This window comes from Amphibalanus amphitrite, unplaced genomic scaffold (genome assembly GCF_019059575.1).
Source record: "Amphibalanus amphitrite isolate SeventyFive unplaced genomic scaffold, NRLGWU_Aamphi_draft 000746F_arrow, whole genome shotgun sequence".
NCBI lineage: Eukaryota > Metazoa > Arthropoda > Thecostraca > Balanomorpha > Balanidae > Amphibalanus > Amphibalanus amphitrite.
This window is the reverse complement of record NW_024882240.1, coordinates 240,778-258,868: the sequence shown is the minus strand read 5'-3', so window position 1 is coordinate 258,868 and position 18,091 is coordinate 240,778. Positions and strand designations below refer to the sequence as shown.

The 18,091-nt window shown below is 46.4% G+C and overlaps 1 protein-coding gene across 1 annotated transcript; it reads right to left on the bottom strand.

Moving 5' to 3' along the window:
- Positions 1–506: 506 nt before the first annotated feature.
- LOC122365532 (beta-1,4-glucuronyltransferase 1-like) lies at positions 507–14,320 on the bottom strand. The gene is made up of 5 exons (XM_043336816.1): positions 14,081–14,320; positions 5,462–6,665; positions 2,225–2,310; positions 1,678–1,802; positions 507–1,484 (listed from the first exon to the last, which is right to left on the bottom strand). The coding sequence occupies exons 2-4, from the start codon at positions 6,614–6,616 to the stop codon at positions 1,688–1,690; spliced, it is 1,356 nt and encodes a 451-aa protein (XP_043192751.1). The 5' UTR covers positions 6,617–6,665; positions 14,081–14,320; the 3' UTR covers positions 507–1,484; positions 1,678–1,687.
- Between the last annotated feature and the right edge of the window lie 3,771 nt (positions 14,321–18,091).

Sequence of the window (18,091 nt, the reverse complement as noted above, 5' to 3'; positions counted from 1 at the left end):
GTAACACTGGCTGGTGGTCTGGCGGATGACGCGGAATGGCGGCCGTCTGGTGAACGTCGCCCGCGGCGAGGAACGTCCCTGATACGCCGCAGGCGTGCTGCCTGTATATTCACTATGAATTCACTGTGTAGTCACTGGTGATTGGTGAAGCTGCTGGCTGGTGTGCGGAATGTATGGACCGGAAGCCTAGAAGGACGGAGGGGATCGCAGGCAATTAGAACGGGGAGAGAGGAACGGTGCAGTCATTAGTCTCGCAGCCCCACAACAGTCATGAGTCAACTGTTGGCACGTGCCATTGGCCGATCCGAACGAAATCTTTGTGGAGTGAGACGACCCACGGCTTTGGCAGAATGTGCCTGGATTTATCGTGAAGCCTTGAAGTGAATGTGTTGAGTTAGCGGTTCTGACGAAACGTATAATAAATAAAGGGAGTCTGTTGTTGACAACCAATCCAACAAATAAAGTTGCCGATGTGATACCATATCGCAGTCGTAGAAATCCAGTGATTATCGATCGAACATTTACTTCAAAAATCTCAGCACACATGGCAGATATGCAGGGTTACAGCATCATTCAATGAACAATACTTCTTTGGTTCAATCCCACCATTCAGTAGAGCCGCCTAACTAAACACATTAGATCACATTCTGTAACAAATACCATAATTATCCGTAATTGATTAAGCCATCCTGATTCCGCACCCGATACTGATCATACAAAAATCACATCTCCCACATGAAAATACGGACAATTTCGCTACAGCTCACTGAACGTACCGTTTTGCACGGTAAAAACTCGACAGCGATTGTAAACATGACCACACATTGCCGAGATTTTCTCGGCGACCAGCACACTGACAGAGCCTCCATTGCACAGGGCCGCTACATACATGTGGCACTTATAAGGCTTGGCTTCACAACAATGCTGATTGCTCGTACCGTCAAGGGCACCATTACACTCAATAACATGACAGCTGCGCGCTTATGCCGGTCCCAGAGACACAGGCTGTTGTCGATAGGTCCTCTCGAATACCGTTCGGTAGCGCCCCATTGGCAGTCTGTGCAGCTGCCCTAACCCTGTCCGTCTTTGTCGGTCTTTCTCCATGACAGCAGTTCGCGTTGTTATGACCACAGCAGACGCATTATTGTAAGTGCGTTACGCTGCCGATCTCGGCGTCTAGCCTGCTCTGCAAGACTCCGCACGAGTCCCAACTGACTACTGGAAACCGAAATAAACAGAGAATTACACTCACAAATCAGTGTCTTCGATATCACGTTACATCATTACACCACACGGCTCGCGAACGTCTCACGTGGGCAGCTTCATCCGATATCACAAAATTCCTAATACAAAACGCACTAATCGATTTCACAAAACAACCAACGCCGAAACCGACCTACTATTGTGGCCTCATCTGAGCGCCGCCACACGGGGCACTCCTTGCGCCGGCGCGCCCCGTTGGACCCTGCTGAGTCTGATTGCCGCTAAAGGCTGAAACAGACTCTTTCCGCGTTCAGGAAATCGCATGCGAGAGCCTATTCAAATACATTAAAATTCTTCCCGCATCAATCGCATCCGGGAGGTGCGTGCGATTGATGCGAGCGTGCTTCCATGTATTGGAATAGGCTCTCGCAGTCGCATGCGATTTCCTGACTGCGGAAAGAGTCTGTTTCAGACATAAGGCCGATCAAGAGAGGTTGCACTGTTTTCGTCGACCAAACATTCGCTCCAGCTCCAGCTTTTCTGCGCTGAGGATGAAGCGGCGCTGCTTGGACACCAGCGTGTCCCGCCACTTGTCAGGCCTGCGGCGGACAGAGAGCGGGCGTTATTTGGGATGTAGCGGTCAGCGGAGGCTGCGTCAGCGTTATATCAGGTGAAAGACATTTAGCCACCTGATAACACTTGAAATATGGCTAAACCTGCAAACTCATTTTAGTCCATTTTCTCCTAACTTATGCTAAACACTTTTTTACTAGGTACTACGTAGCTGTAACGCACCCACGAATGTCAAACGTAACGGCGCCCGTCGTACGATGATAATTACTACGGTGTACCCTGTATCATAATTACGCCGCGTGACTATAGCTGCGCCAAATGCCCGTGCAATGAGCAATGGACAGCAGCAACGGCCACTTCCTGCGCCACAACTATAAACGGGTGATGAGTAAGGAGTAAGAAGTCTAAAACTCTGCCTATTCTGAGTAACACCAAAGTAGATACTTACTTGTACTTTTTGATACCGGGCTTGTGTACCAGGAATGCGTTGTTTAGTATCATGAAGTCGTAGTCTTGTATGCATAACGTATAACCCTGAAAAAGAGGAATCGTTTGATCATTATTCCAGTCCCCAACAGCTGGCCAGACTGACGTTATATTCGTTTTAATCATCGTAGCTAACTATTTATTAGCTGCACAGTGCACAATCAGAACACAATCAGCATCACATCAGAACACAATCACAATCAGCACACTCCGGTGCAGTGGCACCCGCAGCTGGGGCATTCCACGTCAAATCAAACACCGAAATCCGTCATCCCCTTCGATTTTTCTGAAAATTTGTAGGCAGACTGGGCATGGTTCAAAACTGAGTTACGTATAATATTTTCGAAATTTGATAACGTATCGCTGAGATATAGGTCATCGAATATAGCGAAAAATGCCACACATCAATTTTTTAAATGGCTATAACTCTGGTTCCTTTTCTGATATCAAAATGATATTAACAGGGTCTTATAGGCAATTGATAAGGCTTTGATTTTTAATTATAAAATTAAATTGAAGTGACCTTGAAATGCATTTGACCTTGAATTAAAACATAAAAATTTAAATAGCAAAAAACACGTCACCTTCGATTTGGGTAATTTTTACATATTATGTCCGTCACAATGTTCCTAACCATCTGTGAAAAAATTGGAGTGGGCCATTCATAACTTTCGCGGCAAACGCCGTTTTCATGCATCAACATCACGCAACTGCGCGTGACCTTGAAAGACAGAGTCAAGACATGCTTGCTTGTGTACACTTTCTGAAATGAATGATTGTTGATTAGTGATATCCCAAACTCTGCGAGAATGGAAATGCATAGTCATCGTAGTCAAGCATTCACGTTCCATAGTAAAAGTGTCTCAGGCAAACGGTATTTTGCGGTGAATTTTGAGCCGTGTGGAAATGCATCATGAAGTAAATTCAACGAAAACATTATCACGCAACGATATCTTCACGTCTTTTGATCTTCACTATACGAAAGAACATACACTTTTTAGTGTGTATGGGGAATTTCTAGTTAATCCAATAATAAATATGGCAGTTAGAGGCCTGCTAAGAGTAACATGTCGCCGGCTGAGGCGGACTCGGCCGATGCGGAAAACGCAGCAATCACAATTTTGTGTTTACACGTTCATATTTCAATTGTTTACCAACCGATTTTCAAAACTCTTCACCATAAGATTGCCTGTATATTTCTTAGTCTTCTCACAAAATTTGACGCGAATCGAACGTAATCAGCGGTAGGGAGCGCGATGTAAAGACGGAACCGTTCCGTTCCGTCCCGGCACAGTCTACAATTCAGGCGGCACGTAGCGGTCGGCGCCGGCTGCCGAGTCGCCGCGTCGCTGCGGCGACAGGATGTTCACTTTACACCGCTATTACTAGAACAGTTGTGAACCGATTTTCTTATTGCTTGCACGATGAGATGTCCAATTCAATTCTTGACAGGTAGCCATAATTAATTTCGCATTAATCTTATGAGATATTGGCGAAAAACAGGAGGGGTGGGCGAAATTCGCTCTTCCCCCTCCACTGCGCGTGCTAACATACGTTTGCATATGTGCAATTTTCTTCAAAACTTATGAATGGCCCACTCTAATTTTTTTCACAGGTTGTTAAGAATATGGTAGGCAATAAAATATATGAAAATGAGCCAAATCGAAGGTGACGTGTTTTTTGCTATTTCAATATTTGTGCTTAAGAACAGAGTTAAGCAAATTTCAAGGTCATATATTTAAGTAGGTGCAATTCTAAACAAATGCTTAAGAAATTACCTAAACAGTAAGGTTTATTTCATTCAAATCAAACAAGTACAACCAAAGTTATGGTCGTTCAAAAATATAAAGATGCAACATTTTGTAAAAATTTGATGCCCTATATTTAGAAGACCTGTGGTCAGAATGTGCAAAAAAACATCAATGTAATGTCCGGGGCCACACAGGAACTCGCTCACAAATTTATAATGAAATCACTGATGGTAAGGTGCAAAACAGCCGATTTTTGTTCGATTTGACGTGGAATGCCCCAGCTAGCAAACGTCCCCCTTCCCGGGCTTCGTGAACCCCTGTGCCGCCTAATGACTATGACTATGACTATGCCATCAGTGACCAGCCGTATATCGATCGCCGCCAGCGATAGGTCTCAGAACTCGCGGAATCGATGACATAAGTACCGTACCTACATGTACGTGGCCTGTGGCCACGTTAGGCATAATGCTTTATCGATACGTTAAAGGGTTCAGTTGAGCTCGCCTAGTAGGGAGTACGATGACCATGAAGAAGCGTTCGATTCTAGCTCGCAAAGATAGACCTATTGCTTCTGGAAGTAGCGAGGTTCCATGTTAGAACGATTAGGCCGGCTAAAAGAGAAGAAACATAGAATATGCACCGTGCAGGTGGGTGTCTTGCCACAAGGGGCAGAACATGCTAAATTTATTTGTAGGTATTTGAATTGCGTTTGCTTTGTCACTCTTGCTCCCAATGTCATTCTCTCGAGCATATGCTCTTTCATCTTCTCACTCTCTCGCTTACATAGGCATGCGCTTTCTCGCTCACATTCTCGCTCCCTCTCTCCCTCCTTCCCCTCTCTCTCGCCTTCTCCACCCTCTCTCTCTCTGTCTCTCTCTCTCTCTCTCTCTCTCTCTCTCTCTCTCTCTCTCTCTCTCTCTCTCTCTCTCTCTCTCTCTCTCTCTCTCTCTCTCTCTCTCTCTCTCTCTCTCTCTCTCTCTCTCTCTCCCTCTCCCTCCCTCCCTCCCTCCCTCCCTCCTTCCCTCGCCTATCACCAGCCGCCTTCGTCACACAGCAAAAACAGCCACATCGTCCCTTTCCCATATAAAAACGGCAAGGGGCCGGACCGTGCTGGCGTTGAAATAACATCCACCACTGCGGTGGCTCGTCTATTGTTACTTTGGTCGATCTCCCTACCACTTTGGTGTTGGCTTTCTCGACTGGTAATAACCAAACAGTGGGCCAGCAATGGTGCTCCGTCCTTACCACGCACCATTCATATGAAAAGACCACGGCTCGGTTGGACGGTGCAATGCCTGCACAGTCCACATAGCCTTCGAGACACGGTTTCCGAAAATATGACTGCAACGTCCACCGAATGAGGAAGAATTTGGGGTCCATGCAATGCAAACACGATGATACAATATGATGGCAAAGCATTCAAACCTCCCTAGCAAAGACAGTCTTACCTGTCCCATCTTATCCATCTTGCCTTCCCAGGTGAGGCGTTCGTCATAGGCGGGCTCCTGGTTGGTGCATATGTAGATGGGCTCCCACTTCTCGAACGGCGGGTGCCGCTTTCCCACGTGGAACACGTCCATCTGCTGCGTCTCCTTGGAGAAGGTCCACTCCTTGGCCTTCGGTATCCGGTGGCAGGTGGGACACATATACTTGTGGAACGGGATGGCGGTGCCGTTCTTCAGCATGCCCGTCAGCTGGTCCTTGTGAAGTGGAGGCGTGTGGTTGGCGGCCACCTCGAAGATGCTGAGCACGTAGACGCGCGGCTGAGGCCGGCACAGAACCGGCGCGTTGCGGCGCACCATGTCTATGAACTGTTCGGCCAGACCCTCGCTCGGGTACAGCTCTACGTCCGAGGGCAGCACATAGTGAGTCATCACCGTCTCGCGCGCCACATTGCGCAGCACATTCACCGGGTACGTCAGGTGCTTGGCCTTGCGGTACGACTCTTTGGCGACCCAGGGCGGCGGCTTGGAGCAGTCCGGCTGCCGCTGCAGCAGCTGCGTCGCGTTTGTCACGTTGAGCGGCACCTTGTCCACGTCAAAGACCACGTGGAAAGTGACTAGTTCTCTGGCGAGCGGGTCAGCACAGAAGCGCAGGTACGACAGGGCCTCGACGGAAGGTATAAAGTCATCGGCCGGGGCGTACAGCGCGAACGACACGGGGGCGCGCCAGCGGAGCACCAGGGGCACTATGTTGTCTAAGAAGGTGAAGTCTCCGTGGGTGGTATACGTCACCGTCTCGTTGCACGCCACGCGACGCTCGCCGATCACGAAGTTGTACAGTACCCAGTACTTGGTGCCGCGCATCACATAGTGCGTTCGTGGCGTCACGTCGCTGCATTGTCTCAGTTGGCTCAAGGCACAGTGCGGGTCGATCTGCGCCGCTGCCTGGGGAGGCGCGGCCTCCGTCGTCTCCGCCGCCGCCGCTGGGGTTGTGGTCGGTTTGGTTTCCACCACGGTCCTGGCCACGGGCGCGACCTGGGCGGTCGGCTCCGGAACAAACCCGACCACCGTCGACTGGTGCATGTACCAGACGCCGTAGGAGAAGAGCAGGCACGCGTTCAGCACCAGGCTGAAGCGGAGGAGGCTGGCGCTGGGCCGCATGGCGGCGGCGATCCGCGGCTGTGCACCCGGCCGGACCCCACGGCTGCACCTGCGGGTCACGGCGCCACGGTCAATGGCTGTTGGCTATGAATGGCTGTGTCAACGCACACAGGCGGGGCGGACTGGACAGGAGGGTCGAGACGGGCTGATCGATGGCCGCGGCAGGATCGGGAGGGTAGCTAGTCCCGCTGTCGCCGCTGGGCGACCACTGACGGCACCAAGTCCTGCGATCAGCGGAGGAACGGATGTAGCAGGTGCGCACTCCTGTCCCCACAGGCAGTGTAGGGACCTCCACCCCCACCCCGTCAGCCAGCCTCCGCCCGTCGCACCCCCACCCAGCACACTTACTTACTCGTACCCTCACCCAGTGTGGCACCAACGGAAGTCAAGTACCTCATAAGAGCGTTTATAACGGGCGGACACGGAACAAGGTATACGCAGCATGGTATGAGTCAAAATGCAGCGACAAAATTTGTGCATGACAAGTTAGTAGTTAGGTGTATTTATACAAATGATAAAGGAATGATACCAATAGTTCATGTCCCCTTTCAGTTGTCCGATGTCCACTCTCAATTCTGTCGCGTCGCTAACGTCGGCTGTTGAACGTTTGCGGCGCAGCTGATCACGCTCCAGTCTCGCAAGGGAACATCGGAAGGCAAGTTGGCCTCATGATGGTGTGTTTACATTAAAATGGTCTACGTAGGCGTACCATCGCAGCCTGTATTCAATGGTGCATTCTGTCGGGCACAGAGTCCGGGTCCGTGAGCTGCTCCGGATATTGAGCTCTTATTATTGCGCATGGTGCCTGTTGGTGCCTTTTACAATACAGCACGACCCACGTATTTTGCTGCTATGAACGGGGCATTCTACCTACTTTACCTCTACTAGCTTCACCCCCACTGTAAGTGGCGCTGCATAAGTTTACTAACATGACCATCATACGGACTACGGTCCATGGCCAGTTAATTTATATAGCAATTCGCTGTAGGCGCAGTGATTCACTATACAGTGATTCGCGTTTAACCCGCGCCGGCACAGGGGGGGGGGGGTTGATGCAACCCCCCCCCCCCCCCCTAAGGTTTTTCGCGAATAACTCGCGTAAAAAGCGGCCGATCGCAAAGAAACTTTCAGTACCTTCGCATTGATCAATTTTACACCTCCCTGAAAATTTCATGACCCTGACCCAAATGACCTTTGACCTGTGACCTCTTTTCCGTGACCATGTTTGGCCGAAATCGCGATTCGGCGTATGTCGGCTCGCATTAGCCGCGCGTTTGCAAGCTTTTCGTGGTTTCAAACGTTCAAACATGTGATTTGATGTTGCTCCCATACATTAGGGTGGGTGTCAAGGTCACCTGAAGGTCAGGTCAGGTCATTGACCTTTGGTGACCTCGGGTGACCTCGGTTCACTTTTTCGAGTTTTACATGTTTCTAGGCTAGTTTTTGGAGCTGAATTCGAATTTAGCAACCATTTGAACATTTACGAAGTAGTTTTGGTGCCTTCGTAACATGTTACGAAGCTGTCAGAGGCGGCTGACATGTATTACGAATACCCGTCACAGCCCCTACCGGTTGACCTGACCTGACCTGACCCGACCTGGTCTAAATACCTAAAGACATCATCTCTGATCAAAACTAACACGATATTCGTGATCAGCACCCCGGAAAACCACATAACAGCCACACTTTACGACTTTCTAACAGGTCCCGATTTTCCCGGTTTTCGGGTCATTGACCTGACCTGGAAGGTCACCCGATGACCTAGGACCTTAAAATTGGGTATCATCGGCTTCCTCTCGTGACGGGCAACACGCTCGTTTTTTCCGCGAAGCTCTAGCTCGATCAGGGGCCAAACGCGAGGGGGGGTCGTACCCCCCCCCCCCTTGTGCCGTCGAAGGACGCAAAATGGCCTGTGCCGGCGAGGGCTAACCCGCGCCCAGTAGGGGGGGGGGCGAAACGGACCCCCCCCGTCCTTTTCCGTCGATATCTCCTAAGCGGCTAGAGATATCGCCACCAATCTTTCAGGACCCCTACGGGCATCAATTTTACACATTGTGACCAAAAAATTTTTCCCAGAGGCTATGATAGGTTGGCCACAAATGACGTCAGAATGACGTCATGTTCTGCCATTTTCGACCGAAAAAAGACCTTCGCGAGAAGAGCTGTGAGGCCTACAACTTTGAAGACACAGAAAAATGAGCAAGACATAAAAGGTGTAGGTAGAATTGACAAGGCTACAAAACTGCTATCTCGGATTTTTGAACTTTTTGAGGTTTGACCCCCAAAAATAAAAAAGCAATTTTTTGGATAAATTAGCCGAAAAATCCCAAACGTTTTTTAGTTAAAAAAAAAACAGGAATATATGTGATAATACCTACCGTGTTCTATCTACATACCAAATTGCAGATCGATATCTCGTTTTTTAGCCAAGTTATAGCGAAAAAAACTGTTCAAAAATGATGACGTTAAATTTTCAAACTCATTTTTTGGCAATTCTAGACCACGTTGGGAAAAACAAAGACCATCATTGGACTCCCCGTGAAGAGCTGCATCGAATCGATACCCATTTTATGCAAAAATATCAACTTTGAAATTTGACCTAATTTGACCTGACCTTGACCTGACCTTCGCCAAAACGTGACCTAAGCTGGCCCCAAAGGCTGCCTGACCCACATAATCGCATTTGTCATGTAAAATGGACCATAACACATGTATCACACGACACTTTCATATTGTGACCCCCCAGTGACCTGACCTCTGTGACCTGACCTGGTATCAGTGACCTCAGGTACCGACTAGCGAAGTATGTGTTTGACGAACAATGTATCATCGATAGTTTTCAATAACCTACAAAATTTAATCGATTTTACAACAAATTTCTTGAAATGCCTGTGAACGGTGAAAATCCGACCTTTGACCTGACCTGTGACGTCATCGGTTTGACCTAGGTTTATAAAATGTGGTGACAAGGTAGTTCCCCGGTGGGGCTATCGAACGCTGTTTGAATTTTGAAAATTGGCCGGTAAAATTCCGAGATCTTAAGGCAGGCCCAAACGCCCCCCCCCCCCCCCTACGGGTGGTAGGGTCCGCCGGTAGCCCTACGGGGCGCGGGTTCAAGAAAGGGAGGGGGACGAACACACCGTTTGCGGTTGTTCGCAACTATCTAAAAAATAGCGGCCTCCGTTTTTGACAAACCTTATTACATCATTTTTGCATTTTATGAAAATTACAAACCAATATCTCTCAAGGTTAGATGATAGATCACCAGTTTAGGTCAAGTGACCTCACCTAGAAATAAGTTACAATGCTAGTGCCATAGCTATTCGCTACACACCGAGTAACAGATCACTTTGAAACTTTCAGCAATGCATAATGGCAACAGCACGTATAAAATCATATCACATAATTTTGATATCGTTGACATAAGATCAGGTCAGTTTGACAACCTCTCCATTATAAATCAATGGAATAACATTTAAATGCGCCTCTTTTGGACGAAAGTCGTTCTGAACACTCTCAAACATTCAGGTCAAACAACAAGTAAACACGACACACTGAATCGAAAAATTGCGCCTGTGACCCCTCTTTGTGCCTCTGGGTCATCTCATGTCATAAAAGTTTCCCAGCAGATGTTTTAAACAACAACTTTTGATAGAGATAGGTATGCTATAGCGATGAAAACACCTCAGATGCATGTTCAGCTCGACGCTACGGAGCGACTGATATGCAATATGACGTTTTCCAGTCCTGAGATCAAATTTTCAAAATGACCTTTCAATGCATATAATTCCTTCGACGCATCTTGACGAGAGGAACACGACGCTGGCAAGAGAAATGTCGGGACTTTCTTCAGTCAAATGCTAGTACCGAAAAAAAACCATTTTCCGTAAAAACCGCTATTTTTAATCCGTGCATGAGTGGGATATTTTCCAAACTACTGGACCGATCGTCAAAATTCAAACAGCGCCTGATAGTCATGGAAAAACTGTCGATAGAAACCTAATTTCATTGACTTAGAGGTCACCGATGACGTCAAAGGTCAGGTCAAAGTAAATATTATCAGCTTTTTGGCGTATAACTTGGCCATTATGAAGATAGTATATATATTTTTCATATAAGTATATTTTCAAAATTTTAAAAATTTGAAAATCCTAGATAGCAGTTTGATAGCCACGTTTATTGTGAGTCCACTCATGCAAAGAAATAAGATTTATTATAGCTTAAAAACTGAGCCCTTGACAGCGATACCGTAAGTTTTGCATAAAAATCGGCCGACATGACGTCACTCTGACGTCATTTTCGGCCGACTCATGGCAGCTAAAAAGTGGAAATTTAAACCAATGATGTCAAATTGATGCCGCTGAAGGTACGTACCTTAACCCGCGCCCCGCTGGGCTATTCAGCCATACGCGCCCTGCTGGGGGGGGGGGGGGGCAGATTCTGCCCCCTGTCTAACTTCCGAACCGATGGTCGTAGAAAGACGAGGAAAACGGCAATCGAAAGCTCTCAACAAGGCGGATCTTAAGAGCCCAAAATTTTTTGCTTAAATAGGTCAGAGGTCAGGTCAAGATCAGGTCAAGGGTACAAAATGCAAGTTTCTACAGTATCGGCCTTGCACCGTAGTTGCCAAAGAATGGAATGAGGCTAATTGCCCAAAACGTGTTCTTAGACTACCCAGACAATATCCGTTGCATACAATGTCATTCAAAGGTCAAGGTCAAGGTCAGGTCAGGTCAGGTCACCAAAAACAAAATATAGAAAAGGGCATGTGCGACACATGTTTTATGGGTCATTTTACTCATAGAATTCAATAGGCACACTCAATAAGTGATATGGACCACCTCTGAATGAATTTCAGGTCGAGGTCAGGTCAAGGTCAGGTCAAGTGAGGTCAAATTTTGAAGTTGGTTGTTAAGGCCTAAAAAGGTGTCTATCTGATTTCTGATGCAGTTTTTCACGGCGAATCGAATGGTGCTATTTTTGTTTCCGCACGAGGTCTAGAACTTCTTAAAAAAACATTTTTCAAAATTTTTGTGTGTCGTGACGTCATAAAATTTTGAATAACTCCCACATTTTCGAACCGATTCTTCTAAAAATTGGTATGTAGGTGCATATAGACTACTTCTCTGAAATATATTCCGTTTTTTTCGATACACTCAAAATTTTGGATTTTATAATTATTTTCCCAAAAAAGTCAGTTTTTGACAAAAATTGGGCCAAAATCCAAAATTTTCAAAAAATCGAGATAGCCATTTGATAGACAAAGTAGAATCACGTATAACTTTTTTTGTTACGTCTTGATTCCTTTAAAAATGAAGATGTTAGCAGCGTTTGAAATTTTGCCGTTTTTTAGGCGAAAATGGCGAACATGACGTCACTAAAACGTCAATTTCTAAAAAAATTTCCGACGGATTTCGCTTAAATTTTCAGGGAACGTGTCAAATTGATGTATGATAAGGTACCGAAAGTTTGACGTCGCTGGCGTAACGCGTTTAGAAGTTATTGGCGAAAAACGGGAGGGGGGCAGATTCTGCCCCCCCCCAGCGGGGCGCGGGTTAAGTTTCGTGTTGATGCGTTAAACGGTTTGGAAGATATTGCCGAAAAACGGGAGGGGGGCTCTGTAGAGCCTCCCCCTTTAGTCATGCGCAGGTTAAAGTTCATGCCCTCTGTAGCTAAACAATTGATCCTAGATCAAATCTGAGGAGTTGTTAGTGAAATATCGTTAAAAAGAGTTATCGAATGCGCTTTATGGGCGCGGGTTAATTTCAGTCCTATCGGCCACCGGGAATCCCGCGTTTGATGTTTAGAATCCGGTTTTATGGGCAATGAGAAAGTTTGTTACGTTATTAGATGGCAGATAGCAGATAGGTGCTGAAAAACATCCAAAGATGAAAAACAAATTTAACCCGCGCCCTGCTGGGGGTCCTGGATTTCCACGCCCTGCTGGGGGGGGGGGGGTGTTTGAACACCCCCCCTTGTAACTCGGCTCCTGGGCCACGTAGCGATACGCGGAAGGCGGCGTTCGAAAGAGCGTAAAAAATAATGACGAAATCACTTCGGTCAATTTTTTGGTCAGGTCAAAGGTCAGGTCACCAGAGGTCATTGAAGGCAAAATTTCGCCGATTTCCAGGTCGAATGTCGAAATTTTCCAAGAAGCCAACGCATAACTCGGGAACCAATAGAGCTACAGCGCCGCGGAAAAGCGCATTCGATAGCCCTATTAACGCCCTTTCTGAGTAATTCTCTCAGATTTGACCTAACGTCAACGGTTTTGCCTGCAGGGGGCAAAAACTGCAAAAATAGCCGATTTTTTCGAAAACAGTTTTTCTGCAATAACTTTTGACCCAAGCCTTGTACGACCTTACTTTTACCGGCATCGTGTTCCTCTCGTCAAGACGCATCGAATGAATTATGACTTGACCTTGAAAGGTCAACTTGAAAATTTGACCTCAGGTCAAGGTCATGACCTGACCGGAAAGGGTCATGTTGCATATCAGTCGATCCGTATCGTCGAGCTGAACACATCTAAGGCGTTTTCATCGCTCTAGCATGCCTCTATCAAAAGTTATTTGCGAAAAACTGTTAGATACCATTCGTGACCTAAGATGACCTCAGGGCATAAACAAGGGTCACGGACACCATTTTCAAGTTCAGTGTGTCTAAACCACTTGTAATTCGGTGTTTGGGAGTGTTTATAATGTCTTTCATCCAAAAGAGGCGCATTTCAATTTTCTCCCATTGACTTATAATGGGGAGGTCGCAAAATTGACCTGACCTTAGGTCATCGATATCAAAATTCTGAGATATACATTTTGTACATGCTATTGCTCTTAGCAATCGCTGAAAGTTTCAAAGCGATCTGTCACTCGGTGTAGCTATGACAGACATTGAAAGTTTTTATGAGGTGAGGTCACTTCAAGTGACCTGGTGACCTGACCTTGAATGACCTTGGTCTGAAATTTTCACAACATGTGTAGAATTGATGTATGATAAGGTGTACCAAAAACGGCGGCGCGGAGCGCCGCCGTTTTTGAGATATTCGCGAAAAACCACAAGGGGGGGTGTTCAAACACCCAGCAGGGCGCGGGTTAACGTGACAGAAGACTGCAGACAGTGCAGAGGTACAAATAAAGCAAAAGCGTCCATTCATATCTAAGGTATTCATAACCACAAAAGCAAAAACAGAGCCGCGTTTTATATGAGTACTCGTATAGGTATGACAATAGTCAATAATTCAAGTTTCCACGTGTTCGGATCTGATATCGCATCACCCAGAGCAGGATACAAATCAGCTCATTCGAAGAAGCGGCATCGAGGAAAGTGCCAGCCCACAGCTCGCAAGTAGCAGGGGCAGTCTGGTACCCCAAGGTTACGTGACTCACTCTCATAGCGTGAAAGGACGACACTGGATACAGCGCAAGACAGGTGACAGCAGACCAACATCAAACCCTGGAGGAAACTAACCTGTCAGCTACGTTCCAGCCGCGACCTCATCTCCGTCAGCTCTCCGCCGCCGTTCCCAAAATCACGTGTGCGTTCTGTCGCTCCCCGACCGGGCGGCGGCGCCCGACCTCTCGACGCCGGACCAAGGCCACGACTGGACCGCCGCAGCAAGACCGGCCGCCGAGACGGGTGGAACGGTCGGCGAATGGAGCCAGCTGGCGGTCCGCCGTCCAGTGCGGCCGCTGAGCAGCTGCCCGGACCGGTGGAGCCTGCCTCCCGTGTGGGGACTGGCGGGACATCTGACGGCCAAACGGAAACTGCTAGTTTACGGTACTGACATGGCGCTGCAGTAGCCGCTGATCTGTCGCGAGCGATTCTTACATCGGAATCCTTCATTAGCAATTAGCATATTCGTTGAAGGTGAGCTATGGTTAGTTTGAGCATAATTATAAATATTAAGATGTTAAAAATGACCTTAAGCCCATGATACAATGAAATGATAGTGAAATAAGTCCAAAAAGTATTATACCTAACTTGGTAGGTAGGCATTATATAAAAGTAGGTATAATATTTTTTGACTTTTTCACTAACATTTCATTGTATCATAAGCATAAGGTCATTTTCTAAAATCATAATATTCATTAGAGTATTCATAATTCAGCTGTCAGCCAAACGCTGATGGGGTCCGTTTCCACCCCCTGTCTATATATGTAATTCCAGAACGGATAGTCGTATGGTAAGAGGCAATCGAAAGCTTCGACTCACGCCCGGCTGGAGTATTCCGCCGAACGGCGTCCTGCTAGGAGGGAGGGGGGGGGGGGGGGCAGAGCTGCCCCCCTGGTACTGAAAGTTTGACGTAGCCTGCTTAACCCGCGCCCCGTAGGGCTACCGGCGGACCCTACCACCCGTAGGGGGGGGGGGGGGGGGCGTTTCGGCCCCCCCCCCTAAGATCTCGGAAAGTTACCGGCCGATTTTCAAAATTCAAACGGCGTTTGATAGCCCTACCCGGGAACTACCTTGTGACCAAATTTCATTGACCTAGGTCAAACCGATGACGTCACAGGTCAGGTCAAAGGTCAGATTTTCACCGTTCACAGGCAATTCAAGAAATGTGCTGTGAAATCGAGTAAATTGGTAATTTATTGAAAACCATCGATGGTATATTGTTCGTCAAACACATACTTTGCTATCTGAGGTCACTGATACCAGGTCAGGTCACAGCGAGGTCAGGTCACCGGGGGTCACAATATGAATGTGTCGTGTGATGCATGTTTTATGGTCCATTTTACATGACAAATGCGATTATGTGGGTTAGGCAGCCTTTGGGGCCAGCCTAGGTCACGTTTTGGTGAAGGTCAGGTCAAGGTCAGGTCAAATTAGGTCAAATTTCAAAGTTGATATTTTTGCATAAAATGGGTATCCATTCGATGCAGCTCGTCAGGGGGAGTCTAATGGTGGTCTTTGTTTTGCTCTACGAGTTCTAGAATTGTCAAAAATTGAGTTTGAAAATTTGACGTCATCATTTTTGAACAGTTTTTTTCGCTATAACTTGGCCAAAAAACGAGGTATCGATCTGAAATTTGGTATGTAGATAGAAGACGGTAGGTACTATCACATATATTCCGGTTTTTTCGAAACTCAAAAAACTTTTTGGATTTTTTGGCTAATATATCCAAAAAAATGCTTTTTTGATTTTTGGGGATTAAAACTAAAAAATTTCAAAAATCCGAGATAGCAGTTTTGTAGCCCTGTCAATTCTACACCTTTTATGTCTTGATCATTTTTCTTTATCTTCAAAGCTGTAGGCCTGACAGGTCTTCTTGCGAAGGTCTTTTTTCGGTCGAAAATGACAGAACATGACGTCACTCTGACGTCATTTGTGGCCAACCTATCACAGCCTCTGGAAAAAATTTTGGACACAATGTGTAAAATTGACCAATGTCACCAGAGGTCATCAAAGGTCAAATTTAGTCCATTTCAATAATTTTGGAGACTGACAATGGCTAACTCGGGAACCAATTAGATACAGCGCCGCGGATTCGATAGCGCATTCGATAGCCCTTTTACAGACCTTTCTGAGCATTCATCTCAGATTTGACCTCAGGTCAACGGCCTCCAGAGGGCAAAAAATGTAAAAAGAGCCGTTTTCACGATAAATGTTGTTCGGCAATAACTTTTGACTGAAGAGAGCCGGACATTGTTTTTGACAGCGTCGTGTTCCTCTCGTCGGGACACGTCGAATAAACTTTTTTTTTAACTTGAAAGGTTATTTTGAAAATTTACCTCACGTCAAGGTCATGACCTGACCGTAAAGGGTCATCTTGCATATCAGTTGATCCGTATCGTCGAACTGAACACATCTGACGTGTTTTCATCGCTATAGCACGGTGGGGCGACTGCCCCACCAACCTTGCTTTTTGCCAATGCGCGTTCTGCCCCACCAACTTAACCCGCGCCCACTGGAGTCTGCGTATAACACGCCCTACTGGGGGGGGGGGGGGCTCTTCATAGCCCCCCTCCTAACTCCGAAACTACTGGGCCGATCGTCAAAATTCAAACGGCGTCTGATAGCCCCGGAACAACTGTCGAGCGAAACCTAATTTTATTGACCTCGAAGTCACCGATGACGTCACAGGTCAGGTCAAAGGAAAAGTTATTAGCATTTTGGCTTGTTCACAATTTGGGCTTTGGCCGCCGTCTTACAAGTCAGATCAGGCTCATTTTTGGCTTACACACTCGTGAACAGATGTTTTAGATACCCTGAGGGAACCAAATTTGCACTTTGATTTTCAGGTCAGGGTCAGGTCATCACAGGTCACGGGAATATTATATCATGCGTCGGTCACGTGACACATGTTTTATGGTCCATTTAGGCCATAGATTTCGAATTTGATGTCGTTTGTGTCATTTGAGGTTATTTTGAGTTGAATTTAGCTCACGTCAGGTCACTTTCAGGTCAGAAAGGTCAAATTTTGAAGTTACAATTTTTCAATAAAAAAGTGTTTATTGGATGCAGTTTGAGCTCAGGAACACGATGGTGCTATTTATCTTGGTGTACGATGTCAAATACGTACTGAAAAATTGATTTTAATAATTTATAATTGGAAATCTTTTGCAACAATGCCTATAACTTGGCCATTTTTGAAGATATTTAGCTAACACTTCCTAGAGTAAGTTATTAGCACGTGGTCTATCACATATATTCCGGTTTTTTCGAAACGTCAAAAGTTTTTGAAAAAAAGATAGAAATATAAAAATTGAATTTTATTATATAAAATTTTCGAAAATTTTAAACCTTTGAAAATCTGAGATTGCAGTTTGATAGCGCAGTTTATTCTGAGTCCTTCCATGCAAAGAAATTGGATCTAGCTTAACAACTGAGCTCTTGGGAGCGATTGCCGTGGTTCAATGTTTTGCGTCGAAATCGGCCGAACATGACGTCACTCTGACGTCATTATCGGCCGACTTATGGTAGCTACGAAGCTCATATTTTGACAAGATGTGTCAGATTGATGCAGCCGACGGTACTGAAAGTTTGGCGCTGATACGTCAAGCGTTTTGGAAGTTATTGCAGAAAAACGGGAGGGGGCAATGAATAGCCCCCCCCCCCTAGTGGGGCGCGGGTTAAACTCATCCTGTAGACTTTGTCGATTTATAAATCAATCCTTTTCGCATTGAGGAACATGGTGTCTATGCAATGCAAAAGATTATTTCTGTAATGATTAACGGTTAAGTAAGATAAGAACGGTTTAATTCCAGCATTTCATTCAGCTTCACACTTCAAACACAATTTGGCTTGTCGACTTTTTGCCCCACCATCTTCACTGGAAAAGCTTCAGCCATGCTTCCTAAGGGCTTGCCTAAATGATTGGTAAATTAGAAATTAGTTCCGAGAACAATCATAGAATGTGTGAGCTGTAAAACTCAACCGATGTTACCAAAGGTCAATAACCTGGACCTGACCTGACCTGACCTTGAAACCCACCGTAGCCACTGAAGTTAGCATTATTTTACATTTTTATCACAGAAAGT